Source organism: Vombatus ursinus, unplaced genomic scaffold (assembly GCF_900497805.2).
Source record: "Vombatus ursinus unplaced genomic scaffold, bare-nosed wombat genome assembly UNPS02014931.1, whole genome shotgun sequence".
Classification (NCBI taxonomy): Eukaryota; Metazoa; Chordata; class Mammalia; order Diprotodontia; family Vombatidae; genus Vombatus; species Vombatus ursinus.
Genome location: NW_020954709.1, coordinates 905,457 through 919,593, shown reverse-complemented (window position 1 = coordinate 919,593; position 14,137 = coordinate 905,457). Strand labels below are relative to the sequence as shown.

General features: G+C 34.8%; 1 protein-coding gene across 2 annotated transcripts in view; it reads left to right on the top strand.

Moving 5' to 3' along the window:
• LOC114029386 (ectonucleotide pyrophosphatase/phosphodiesterase family member 1-like) overlaps positions 1 to 14,137 on the top strand; it is a 108,727-nt gene that overhangs the window by 75,365 nt on the left and 19,225 nt on the right. Inside the window, exons 17-22 of one of the 2 annotated variants that reach the window (XM_027843786.1) lie at positions 1 to 29; positions 2,326 to 2,413; positions 4,786 to 4,952; positions 5,975 to 6,026; positions 8,946 to 9,100; positions 12,969 to 13,098. In XM_027843786.1, the coding sequence (XP_027699587.1) occupies positions 1 to 29; positions 2,326 to 2,413; positions 4,786 to 4,952; positions 5,975 to 6,026; positions 8,946 to 9,100; positions 12,969 to 13,098 (621 nt within the window). The remainder of the gene's footprint in view (positions 30 to 2,325; positions 2,414 to 4,785; positions 4,953 to 5,974; positions 6,027 to 8,945; positions 9,101 to 12,968; positions 13,099 to 14,137) is intronic. The other variant, XM_027843788.1, reaches the window with a different exon arrangement.

The following is a 14,137-nucleotide window of genomic DNA, read 5'->3' as shown; positions in this document are numbered from 1 at the left end:
GCTCAGATAATATATTCTCAAATATGCAAGTAAGTGGAATATTATACCTTATTGTCTTTCCAAAAAGAAAAGATTGTTTGATGAATAACTGCAAACATATATCCCAATTTTAAAAAGTCTGATATGTAAAAATCCAAATTCACAAAACAAAATATAGAATGATTCTGTGTTTTGCAAAAGAATTTCTTAAGATCCTTAAAAAAATAAGTTCCTCTTATGCACTTAAAATGATTTGAGTTACTATAAATTGATTTACATGTGACTTTTCAGGAGGTGTCTAAAGTGAAGCATACCTCTATTAAAATTTTAAAATCTTGCTTGCTTCATTTATTAGTTGTACAGGACCATGGGCAAATTGCTCAACATTTTTAAACTTCTATCTTGTTTTTTGGAAAAATAGGGATAATGCTACTACTACTCTCATGAAGTTGTTGTGAAGATCAAATGAATGATGTTTATAAGGTGCTTGTTAAAAGTACTGGTGTTCTCATTCTGACTGTGCCACTCACTTAACTTTGCTGTTTCTGGAAAAGGCATCTCCAGTCTTCCAGTTACCTAAGTTTGCATCTAAGGAGTGATCCTCTACTCCCTATTCTCACTTTCACTCAAAACTTCTAACTATTCCTCTCCCCCCAATTCAATAATTTGCCAAGTATTGTCAATTAAACCTCCACAACGCTTTTCACATCTGTCCCCTCCTTTCTACTCATATGATCACCACCAAAGGTTTGCTGGTAAATGTTTAACAACCAGCTCTCTAGGCAAAAAAAAAAGTATGCTTGATATACTTTCCAGTTTAATCTACTTTATATCAGAGGATAATAACAATAACACAACTATATAGAATGTATATTATATGATGAAATATAAGCATATTAATAAAATAAATAATAAATTACAATATTTAATAATCAAATAATTTAATAAATAGTTAACTTACCATGCAAGTCATTAACAATATATATTCTTGCATATTAAGTTATTAAAATAATTAATATCAGTATTTTACTTGGCAATATAATTTTATCATAAACACCATATAATTATTTCTTATTAATATAAAATAGTGATAATGTGATATTAGTATTATGATAGTGATATTGATATTAATAAGCAACATTATTTAACATATTAGTTAATTAGCTTGTTAGTATATAATGTAATTAGTTAATACATAATTCTATTCTATAATACATTATAATGTTATATAATTATATAATCCGATAAAGTCAGTTAATAATATTAGCATTTTTTCAATCACTTTCTTAAATTTGAACAATCAACCATACACAAAATGTCCGGTTTGTAGCTTTTGTTGACCTCCAAGATGTAAATACTTGCACTGAAAATTTAAATATCTCTGTTGTGCCTCCCTAGCTTAAACATTTATCACTTCTTGCTTGGGCCATTGTGATACCTTTTTAATTGGTCTTCTTGACTTAAGTTTCTCCCCACTCCATTCTGTATACCACATAACAGCTAAAGAGATTTAAGTAAAGGCTTGCCATTTCATTCCCTTACTCAGCAAAGACCAGTGACTCCCTATTACTTCTAGAGTCAAATGCAAACTTCCCTCTTGAATATTTATAACCCTTTACAGTCTGATTCCATCCTTACTATACATTGCTCCCCTTCACTTACTCTTTGGTTGAATCAAACTGGCCTTATTGCTTTTCCTTACAGGTGATATTCTTATCTCCCATCTTCGTGCCTTTGTATTGCTCTCCATACTTGTAATATACTCCCTCCTCATTTCCATTTCTTTGAATTCCTATCTTCCTTGGAAACTCTCAGGTTCTAGTGCTAATTTCTACATGAAGCTTGTCCTGATGCTTCAGCTGTTAGTGCCTCCTGTCCCTCAAATCACTTTGTATTTCTTTTGTATAAATTTCTCACATACTTATATAGGTATACCTCTTGTCCTCCCTTAAAGAATATATGTTCCTTGAAGGCAGAGATTGTTTCATTTTGGTCTTTGTATCTTTATTACCTACATAGTACCTGGTATATGGTGGGTACTTAATAATGCTTGATTAATTAACATTTAGCAAATCATTTAAGCTTTGTGAACCTTAGTTTCTCCATCTATTAAGGCAATAATAATGTTTCCCTTGCCTACCTCAGAGGATAGTTTATATTAAACATCAATATAAAGTATCATTATTATTAATAATAAACAATATTGACCGATTGACATTTTCCTTCTAATCTTCCCCTAAGACTATACAGATAAATTATTAAATTAAAATTCTATAGATGAAAGCTCTTTAGGCATATCTCAATGTATTTTGACACTAAATGCTTATCTTTTTGGTCAAACCATAGGCCCTCTTCATTGGCTATGGACCTGCATTCAAGCATAATACTAAAGTTGAACCCTTTGAAAACATTGAACTTTATAACTTAATGTGTGGTGAGTACAAACTGATTCATGATTTCTGAGAATTTATGTGGAATGAGAGCATAGCTACTAAACTATCCTATGGATACATATAGAGTGGTATAATATATATGATTTTGGAATAATCTTTAATATTTTTGCCTTTTTTCTCTACTCACTCTATTGACAAATATTTGTTTAGTCCCAGATAAAGGGGTCCACTTGTACAAAATTAAAGAGGTGGGACATGGAATGCCATGTTTGGGGAAAAAATGAGTCTTTGTGAAAATCAGAGTAATGTGAAATAACATTGAAAAAGTTGGCAGGAGCCAGCATGCTGGAAGCTTTAAGTAAAAGCCTAGAAAAAAGATACCCATCAAAGATTTTTGAGAAGGGAGGGGTTTAACATGTTCACATCTGAGCTTTAGGCATATTGATTTAGTAGCTAATTGGAAGATGAATTAGGTAGGCAAGAGATTTGAGGCTAGGGAAACCAGTTAGCATATTGTCATAATCCAGGTGACAAATGATGAGGCATCATAAATTTTAGACCTTGAAAAGGCCTTAAAGATTATTTAGTTCGAGTGCCTCATTTTACACATGAGAAAACTGAGATACAGAGAGATCATAGAAACATAGAAGCATAGATTTATACCTGAAAAGGACCTTAATGGTCACCAAATCCAACTCCCTCATTTTACAGATGAGGAACCTGAGGTCTAGAGAAGTTAAGTGGATTGCCCAATGCCACACAGCTAGTAAGTATGTGAAGGGGGATTTGTTTAGTCCCAGATAAAGGGGTCCACTTGTACAAAATTATTGGAGTCTTCCTGACTCCAAGTTTAGTGCTTGATCCACTATACTGTGCTGTTGTCTTTTGCCTGATATACTCAAGTTCATAGAAGTAGTAAATGGCAGAAGTGGGATTTGAACCTAAGTTCTCTGATTCTACATCAAGAAACTACCCAGATCATGGCTTGAATTAATGTAGAGGCTTTGTAAGGAGAGAAGAGGATGGATATAAGAGATGTCATTGAGATAGGATTAACAAGACTTGGGAATCTGATTACATATGTGCATTGAGCAGAACGGAAGGTTGGCTCAAAGGTTTCAAACCTGGATTGGAGGAAAGATGGTTGTTATCATTAACAGAAATGGGGAATTTTGGAGAAGGAATGAAGTCTGGGTGAACTTTGAGTTTGAGATGTTTATAGGATATCCAGGTAGAGATGTTTAGTAGGCAGTTGTTGATGTAGTACTAGAGCTCAGGAGACAGGTGAAGGCTGGGTATGTAGAGCTGGAAATCATCTGCATGGAGATGATAATAAGCATGGGGAATAGTACTGATGAGAACACCAAGGGAGAGAGAGTAGAGAGAGAAGAAAAAATGGACTCGAAAAGGGTCTTGTGTGATAAGCATACTTAATGTGATAGATGAAGATGATAATCCAGGAAAAGAGTCTTAGAAGGAGCAGTTTTATAGGTACAAGGAGAAGCAATAGAAAGAAGCATCAATGATGCCAATGAAAGAGAAATTGTAAGAAAGTGAAGAGGGTATAGTAATAGAGACCTAAGAAGGGAGACCATTGGCCCTGACAGGAGGATGAAATGGGTAGGAATAGGCAGTACCCATTACTATCCCAGAAGAATGAGGTTGCAGTAATGGCAGGAATGGATGAATAAAGAAGTTCCCTTTTAGAATATCCCAGGCTCAGCCTGGCACTATATATGAATCAAACCTTTTATGATATACTCAGTTATATTTGTAAATGTTTCTTAATGTTTCTATAATCTGGCATTTGGAAAATCTGAAATGTTCCTAATGTATAATCACTTTAGTGGTCCAAATTGTTTTCCACAGAAAATTTTATAAATTAGTATGGTGTGTCAAGTCTCTTCAAATTTCAAATAAAAACAGTATAGTCAAAACCCAGTCTGAAATAAATGAAAGCAGTATAAATCACTTAATTTTTCTTCCTTATAAATGCCTATGTACATTTAGTTTTAAGAATATAATAAAATCACTGGGCATAGTGACACAAGCTTGTAATCCCTGCTATTTAGGATGCTGAGGTTAGTGGATGGTTGGAACTCAGATGTTCTAAGCTGCAGTAGGCTTAGCCATACCACCAAAATTGTGAGCACCCAGAAGCAGGGGACTATCACATTGTCTATGGAGAAACAAACTAACCCTGGTCAGAAATGGAGCAGGTCATAGTTCTTGTGCCATCCAGTAGTGGGATCAGACCTGTGAGTGGTCACATTTCCAGGATGGGTGAGAGAGGGCAGCCCAGTCTCAAAAAAAATAATAATGCCATTTAAGAAATATCTATCATTTTCTATCTTTTTTATATTGAATTTAAGTTCTTTCAAATAATTTTCCACCATTCTTTGACTCATTGTAGATCTATTGAATTTGAAGCCAGCTTCAAATAATGGGACTCATGGAAGTCTTAACCATCTTCTAAAGAAACCTGTTCACATACCAGAGCATCCCAAAGAAGTAAGCCATCTAGCAAAATGCCCTTTCACGAAGAAAACAAGAGAGAACCTTGGCTGCTCGTGTGACTCGGTAAGGAGACTGATTTGATAAATGATACTCATTTGAGTGTTGTAATTTTGCAGTGCCTGTTATAGTATAGAAGACATTTGATGAATGTTTGATGATGAAATAAAAATTTGTTGCTGTAGGAGATAGTTTTTTCATCCTTGGAATATTTGGGTATTTTTGTTTTAGTTTTTGGGGTTGACTTCTCAGTTTTTCACTTTGACTTTTGTGTTTTGTCAGTGGTTTGCTCTATTGTGATTAAGGTGAGGCAGAGAAGTTGAGTCATTGTTGTATTGTCTGCTATCGTCAGTAGAGTATGTTGTATTGTCTGCTATTATTGAGGGAGAGAAAGATGAAAGAAACAGAGACAGAGACAGAAAGACAGAGATAGAGAGAAAAGGAAAACATGGGACATTGAATTTAAATTAAGCATGATTTTTATTTTCTGTGGTGTCATTTATGTCCTCTAGGTAGAGGGAGAACAAAATGGGTTACTTCTTTGCTGAAAAATTTAGCTTGACTATATTTGCCTCCCACTACATATCTAAGAGCCAGCACAGGTGATAAATTTGTGGTGGAATATTGCCAAACACATGGAATAATCATCCATAAAGATATTTTAGAGGCTAGTTTCTTTCTTTTTATTTTTCTTTCTGCCTTTTTCCCTTCCTTCCTTCTTTCCTTCTTTCCTTCCTTTCTTCCTTCCTTCCTTTCTTCCTTTTTTTCTTTCTTTCTTTTTCTTTCCTGTTAGTCTCTGGTCCGATTAAGATTGTAGGAAGGTGGTGGAAATAGAGGTGGCATGAAATGACTAGTTTTCAATTTATGTATTTCAAATGTTACATTTATCCTAAAAACATAATGCTGAAATTTTTATGGAATTATGATAATTAACAATAGCATTCTCCCACATAAGATTTTCAACATTTCAAATTTATACAGGATCAATATTTGTTAATTATGGTATCCAGTTCCTATATTAAAGACATAAACAATGATAATCTTACAAATTCACATGAATTCCTTTTTTAATTTTTCAAACATTTTAGGTTTCATCCACAATGGATTTTCAATCAGAATTAAATATGACCATAGAAGAAGGTAAGGCAGTCTTATTTTTATGTAAAGCCAGAAGAAGTGCAGAAGTGAATTTTTCATTAGTGGCATAAGAAACATAGAAGTTTCTTGTAGAAAATTCCCAGAAAGGAACTTCTACTATTAATGTACCTACCTGGTGAAACACAGAGATCTCTTTGTTTTAGACAGTCTAGACTGTTAGTCACAAGGGGGGCAGTAGTATTTACACTGGAAATAGTGAGCAATATCATATTTTGTGGAGCTGAATCACTCTTTATGACCACAAGGAAGATGTTTTGAAGGTTTGAGTGATATTTAATAATAGAGCCTCAGATGATGATTTAACATTGCCATCAGTAGCTTCTACTGAGACTCCTGTATCCATGGGATGCTGTGCTAGGCACCAGGGGCCACATTAAAGTCATTCACTGTACCTAAAGTTGGGCTGATTAAACATCTGAATAAAAATTAGGAATATTAAAATGATTGTTTTCTATTTTCATCTGTGCAATTGGCGTCTTTTAGATACAGCCTAAAATCATTAAGGAAGCGGCTCTTGCAAAATTCTGCAGAAAATTAGGGCTACTGAATTTTCAACCCTAAACATGACATTGTCTGAGTTTCTTGTACAGAGATTTATTGCTTCAGTTTTTTTTCACATAGCTATGTTTTTCAGAAGATAATATTTTGAGTAGAATAGTTATGTGGCCTATGAAATTTGACTTGTATTCCTAATGTGCTAGATGATAGAATCAAGATCTAAAAAGATCTTTAAAATCTGACCAGAAATCTTGGCTGAATTGAGTTAAGTGAAAATCAATAGGGATAAATAAATGTAAAGTCCTATATTGGTTCAGAAGTCAATTGCATGAGTGCTGGATCAGTAAGACATAGCTGCACAATGATGTGAAAAAGACACAGGGTTTTAATAATAACAATAGCTTGCATTTATGTAGCTCTTTAAAGTTTGCAAAACACATTTTACAAATATTATCTCATTTAATCCTTACAAGTATTATAATATTTTACAGATGAGGAAAGTGAGACAGACAAGGGAAAGGGAGAGGGAAGAGAATAACCATTTTTATAGTGCTTACTATGTGTGAGGCACTGTGCTAAGTGCTTTTTACAAACATTATCTCATTTGATCCTCACAACAATCCTGAGAGGTAGATGCTATTGTTATCCCCATTTTACAGTTGAGAAGACTGATTACAACAGAAGTTAAGTGACTTGCCCAGACTCCCACAGATAGTAAATGTCTGAGGCCACATTTGAACTTGTCTCCCTGACTTCAGGTTCAACATTGTACTACCTAGCTGCATTATATCATTTTAGTGAATAACAATTTCAATGAGTCAACAGTGTAACTTGGCACAACGAAATCAATAATATGAATTGGAAGTTAAGAAAGTAGATATACGTTTAGCCTATATTAGGTATAAGGATTGCGACTGGACCTTTTATTTCATTGACATAGGGAACTCCAAGACAAAGAAACTATATGCTTATACTACTGCAGGTTGGTATGTTTTCTGTAACTTATAGTTAGAAAGTTGCCTAAGACACATAGAGTTTAAATGACTTACTCAGGGTCCCATAGCTACTATGTATCTTTCTCTAATACCTCATTATGATGAGGAGGTGAGAGTCATCTCAAAACCTATGTCAGTGGAATGCAAAACTAATATGGTCTACCAAGCTAAAAAAAACAAAACAAACTAAGTTATAGTCCCAATGATATAAATTTTGGTCAGCTGTCCAAAGACCAGTCTACCTAAATTCAGAGAGGCTACTTACAGGGTGATATATATTTTTGTTTGTTTTGCTCACAGACATCCTCAAAGATCATCTATTAAGCCAGAAAGGGATCATAAGATGCAGTATTAGATGGAATCTCCATTCAGACAAAATCAGGGATCCTTGAAGTGTTGAAGAAATAGTGTCCAGAGAGAGGGAAATTATTTTCCCCATGTGCTTTGCCTTGATCAGGCTACGTCCAGAGTATTGTGTCTGTGTCTGAGGGCTGTATTTTAGGAAGGGCATCAATAAGCTAGCATATGTCTGAAGGAGAATAACCAGGATAGTGAGGACTGGAAATCACTCCGTACAAGGATTAGTTGAAGGAAGTAGGCATGTTTAATCTAAAGCAGAGAGGAATTAGGATGATAGTATAACTGTCCAAATTTTTGAAAGGCTGCCATATATTTGAAAGATTAAACTTGTTTTGCTTGGCCTCAGAGGGTAAAACTCTGAGTTGAATAGAAGGCAGTTTTTTTGTTTTGTTCCCATCTAAGGAAAAAAAAAATTGTAAGAGAGATGCCTGAAAGTAAAATTGACTTTCTCAGTGGGGAAAGTTACTTACTACTGATGAAATCTTTCAGCTGAATCTGAATGACCACTACAGTAATTGGGGAAATTGTAAAGGAGGTTTCTTCTCATTTACAGGTTGGGTTAAGCAATCTTCAAGATCTCTGCCAAATCTAAGATACTGCAATTCTTTAATTTTAGTTTCACAATTGCTAACCTATATGCTGTACAATTTGATTGTCCTAAAAACAAACAAACCTGGTTCACTTTCAGAAATCTAGAAAGAATCACTAATAAAGACAATTGACACTTAATAATAAAGATCAAAGGGATTTAGAAAATTTCATAAACCCAATTTGAAGTGGCCTTAATTGGTGATGCTAGAGAACTTGTGATTTCCCAAGTGATTTTTACAGTAGTTTTCTGTTCTTGTTTTTCCTTTGTCTGCTCATAGGAACAAGCTACAATGATCTCTCTCTTTTAAATCTTAAGATTTTCCTATTTGCAAATAGATTTAGAGCATTAAGGCTGACTTCCAATTTGGGATAAACTTTTTGCAGATATGCTGAATGGATTAAAATAGTAACTTTTTCCTCTAGATCCTGTTTTATTTTCCTTCTCTTAAAATTTTAGAAAAGATGATCAAGCGTAGCATCCTACCCTATGGAAGGCCCAGGGTACTTCAGAAGAACAGTACTTTTTGTCTTCTTTACCAACACCAGTTTGTAAATGCATACAGCCGTGATATCACGATGCCGCTCTGGAGTTCCTACAATGTTGGCAAAAATGCAAGTATATGTAACTGTGGCGTACCCCTCCTCAAAGACATTTTAAATGGTCATAATTAGGCAAAATAATAAGGAAGTATTTGTTCATGGTCAATCTTGGTTTATAACCAAAGACTTGTAATAGAGAGATTGGACTGAGACCCAAGAGACTTAGATTGCAGTCTCAGCACCTCTCTCCACAGCCTGATTTTGGGCCAATTGAATAACTTCTCAGGGTCTTTGCTTCCATATCTAGAAAATGAAGAAGGTAGGCAAGCTCTCTAAAAGTCTCTGAATTCTACCATTCTTTGAGACTAGATGTGGCTTTGCTTTTAACTGGCTCTTTGACCTTGTTAAAGCAATTTAACCTCAGTTTTCTCATCTCTCAAACTAGGCAGTTGGTTTAGATAATTTCCAAGGTTCCTTTTAGTTCTCACATTCTATAATTGCCTTTTTACTGATTGCTACCTATAGAATCGATTCAGGGAAATTTGTTCATCTGCAAATGATCACCAAGAATTTGCCTGGATTATAATCTTTTCACTCATTTATTCATTCAGCAATTAGTTATTAGAGTCTAATATCTGGCTGTCACTTCACCATGTATATCTACTCAGTTGTTAAATAAAGCTGTTTGTACATCCTTAATATCTCTTGCATCTAGACCCTTCCCTTCATTTCTTTTGCAATCATCCTAGATAAAGCCCTCATCTTTTCTTACCTAGATTATTAACCTACTAATATGTCTTCCTTTGTTTGTCTGTCCCCTCTCCAGTTTGTCTTCCATGCTATTATCCAATTAATCTTTTTAATTCATATGTACTTCTGTCACTGTCACTGCCACTTATCTGCAAATAAATCTTCGGAGAGCTGTTAATAAATTGACTAATAAAGTATGTGTCTGTGGACTTGACATTCAAGGCCCTTCATAATCTGGAACAACTTTCCATTTGCAACTCTATGTCCTCCTTCACATATTCTATGTTACAGCTTAGATTGATGTTTTCCATTCTCATCCTCTCCTCTTCCATCTCTGTGTTATACTTTTCCATCAACAAATTAATTTTTAAACATTTGTAAGTGCTTACTGTATACCAGGTACTGTGCTAAATGCTGGGGATACAAAAAGAGGAAAAAAAGTCTCTGCCCTCAAGGAGTTTACAGTCTAATGGGGGAAACAATATGCAAATGTGTGTGTGTGTGTGTGTATATGTAAAGACATATACCATACAGGATAAATAGGAAATAATTAACAGAGGGAATTAAGAGGGGTTGGGTAAGACTTCTTGTAGCAGGTGGGATTTTAGGTGGGACTGAAAGGAAGCCAGGCAGTCAACAGTTAGAGCAAAGGAGGAAGAGCATTCCAGACATTGAGGATGGCCAGAGAGAATGCCCAGAGCCAAGAGATAGAGTGTCTTGTTTGTAGAATAGCCAGAAAGCCAGTGTCACTGTATTGAAGAATATGTATTGGGGAGTAAGTTATAAGAAGACTGGAATGGCAAGAGGGAACTAGGTTATGAACGGCTTTGAATGTCAAACAGAGCAGAGCATTTTTGTATTTGTTCCTGGAGGCAATAGAAAGTTACTGGAGTATATTGTGTGTGTGTGTGTGTGTGTGTGTGTTGCACAAATGGATCTACATTTTAGGAAAATCATTTTAGTGGCTGAATGGAGGAAGTATTGGAGTGGGGGTGGCATTTGAGGCAGGCAGAGTCACCAGCAAGCTGTTTCAATAATTCAGGTGTAAAGTGATGAGGGTCTGTACCAGGAGAGTAGCAGTGTCAGAGTAGAGAAGGGGGCATATTTGAGAGATGGAAATCAGGAGACCTTGGTATCAGATTGGATATGCAGATGAGAGATAGTGAACGAGGATAACTCCTAGGTTGTGAGCCTAAGAGACTGGAACGATGGTATTACTTTTTACAGTTAAAAGTAAGGTAGGGATGGAGAGGGTTTAGGGGGAAAGAATGAATTCTGTTTTGGACATATTGAGTTTAACATGTCTACTAGACATCCACTTTGTGATGTCTGAAAAGCAATTGGGGATGCAAGACTGGAAGTCAATAGAATGATTGGGGCACAAAAAGTAGATTTGAGAAGCATCAGGACAGTAATTAAATCCATGGGAACTGATGAGATCACTTAGTGAAATAGTATACAAGAAGAGAAGATAGCCTAGGACAGAACCCTTAAGGACACATGGTGAGAGGATGTGATCTGGAGAAGTATCTAGCAAAGAAGACAGAAGGAAAAGTCAGAGAGGTAGGAAGAAAAACAGCAGAGAACAGTATCCTGAAGACCTAGAGAGAAGAGAATATCAAGACAGAAAGATATCTTTTTCTCAAAATCTCTCTCCTCCAGTTGCCAAGTCAGACCTATCACTTTGTCCATAAAGCCTTTCTTGACCCCTCCTGGTAAAAATGGCCTTTCCCTCCTCAAATTCTCACAGTATTTTGTCTATATCTCTTCTTCAACCTTATCGTATACTTCCCCAACTCTAATTAGAATGTAAGCTCCTTGAGAATGGAGTCCTAATCACATTAATCATTGTGTATTTAATACCTACCCAAATATTTGGAATGTAGTTGGTACTTCGCATGTCTTGAATTGAAGGGGAAGCCAATGAGCAAAATCATCAAAATTTATTTCAGAAGCTTGAATAAAGATGTTAGCCAGTCTCATACTGTAGAAACTATGAGTATTGCATGTCCAAACATAGAAATAAGAATATGTGATAATATGTACTCTGTAGATAAATTATGCCTGTTAGAAATGACTGCATGATTCTTACTTATCTCCGTCATCTGGTATGTAGACTACAGATTTCCTTTTAGTTCCTAAACTGAACCTAAAATACTTTGCAGTTTTGAAGAATCTTGAATTACCTTGCAGGACACATTTTGTACTTTGATATGCTGTAACATTTTTTCATTCCATCTTTTAGTGGGATAGGATAGAGAAATACCTTACCTTTACTAGTTTTTGCTTCTACTTGATTGACCTTTTGTACTGTAACCAAAGGAGTACAGCTTCATGGTAATCTATGCCCCTGAGTTTTCCTACTTTCATTTGATGCATTTTGTTCCTGAAACTGGGAACATGTTTAATTTCTCCTTGTTTACTCCAAGGGAGTCAAACCATAAAGAAAAAAATGTGGATAAGTAAAGAATATAGTTTAATATCTTTAAAAAACCAACATTTCTTCTTGTACCTTTACCCTTTCACCTCATAAACAATTATACAAATTTATGTCTTATGGAGGACCAGACCAAGAAGTCTTACTGTCTTGATTTTATATTTCTTTTATACAATTTATTTAAAATGTATTTAGCATCTTCTATATGCAGGGCATTGAGCTAGAAACTGAAGGAAATTCAGAGATTAAATAATATCACCCCTACCCTTCCTTATTCCTAGGTTTGTTCACAGGATTCAGTACTAGAAAGGACTTTAAGCTTATCTAGTCCAGGGTTCTTAATTTTTGTTGTCATGGACCCCTTTGGTAGTCTTGTGAAACCTATGGACCCCTTCTCAGAATGATATTTTTAAATGTAGAAAATGAAATATGTAGGCTTATAAAGGAAATTAATTATAATGAAATACAGTTACTTTTTAAAAAAGTTTGTGGACTCCAGGTTATGAACCTTTGATCTAGTCCAATCCTCCAATTTATAAATAAGGAAGCTGAGACTCATGCACACAGAAATTGTGAACAGCAGAGTCAAAATTTGAACCCAATATCTTCTGACTCTGAATAAATCCCTTTTTCTTTTTCACTATCACACTGCTCCTTCTTATGGCTTGCTATTTTAATAACATTCACAGAGCACTTTTGTTGCTTTCCCCTGACCAATATAGACCTAAATGAATATTTTATTTTGTTCTTTAGGACAGTTTCTCTGCAGAAGACTTTTTAAACTGTTTCTACCAGGATCATCGAATACCTCCAAGTCCCATCCAGAAGTGTTCATTTTATAAAAATAGCCCAAAGCTAAGTTATGGATTCCTCTCCCCTCCACGTAAGTATAACTTAATTTTTTTAAACTTCTTTTAGAGCCACACTATGTTATGATGTTGTTTGAGTCTCTTTGCTCAAAAGTTGTTTGAATTATGATTTTTGAAAATTTAATAAAGACTTGAACTCTGTAAAAAATATTTTGATACGTAATAGCTAGGACAACACTAATAGCATCGATATGATTGTTTCCTCTGTTTTCTTGTGTAAAGATTAGAAAAAAGCTCAGATTAGAACCTGTATCTATAGTGGAAAGGACTGAGAGTTCATTTCATTCAACCTCCTCATTCTACTGATGAGGAAATGGTGGCCTGTGGAACTTAAATTATTTTGCCATGATCAATAGCATTCAAGGTGGGATTTAAACCCAAGTTCTCTGACTGTAGAGCCATTGCTTTTTGTGTTGTACCATGATGGCTCCATAGATGGTGGAAAGAAAGCACGAGAGCTTCGAAATGTTTAAATTTTTTTTTGTATTTGTGTGTGTTTAAAAGGTGATTATAAATATCAGTAGCAGAAAGGTAAACTAGTCTTCTTAAGAGGAAAGAGTCTTAGCATGCTTTTTCTTTATTTAATTTATTTTTCCTTTTTTTGTCTGTGTTTTCTTTCACAGCATGACTAACATGGAAATATGTTTTGCATGACTGCATATGCATAACCTATATCAAATTGCCTGCCTTCTCAGTGAGGGAGGGAAGGGAAGGAGGAAAAGAATGTGGAACTCAAAAATTTTAAAAAGTGAATGTTAAAAATTGTTTTTACATATAATTTGGGAAAAATAAAATATTAAATTATTAAAAAGAAAGAGTCTTCAGTATATTGGTTTTCCATTGATGATATTATATCCTTGATATTATATTCTTCTGGCCAAGCATCTTTTAAGGTGTGCCAAATGTAAAAATTGCTAGTCCTACTGGCTTNAAAGAAAGAGTCTTCAGTATATTGGTTTTCCATTGATGATATTATATCCTTGATATTATATCCTTCTGGCCAAGCATCTTTTAAGGTGTGCCAAATGTAAAAATTGCTAGTCCTACTGGCTC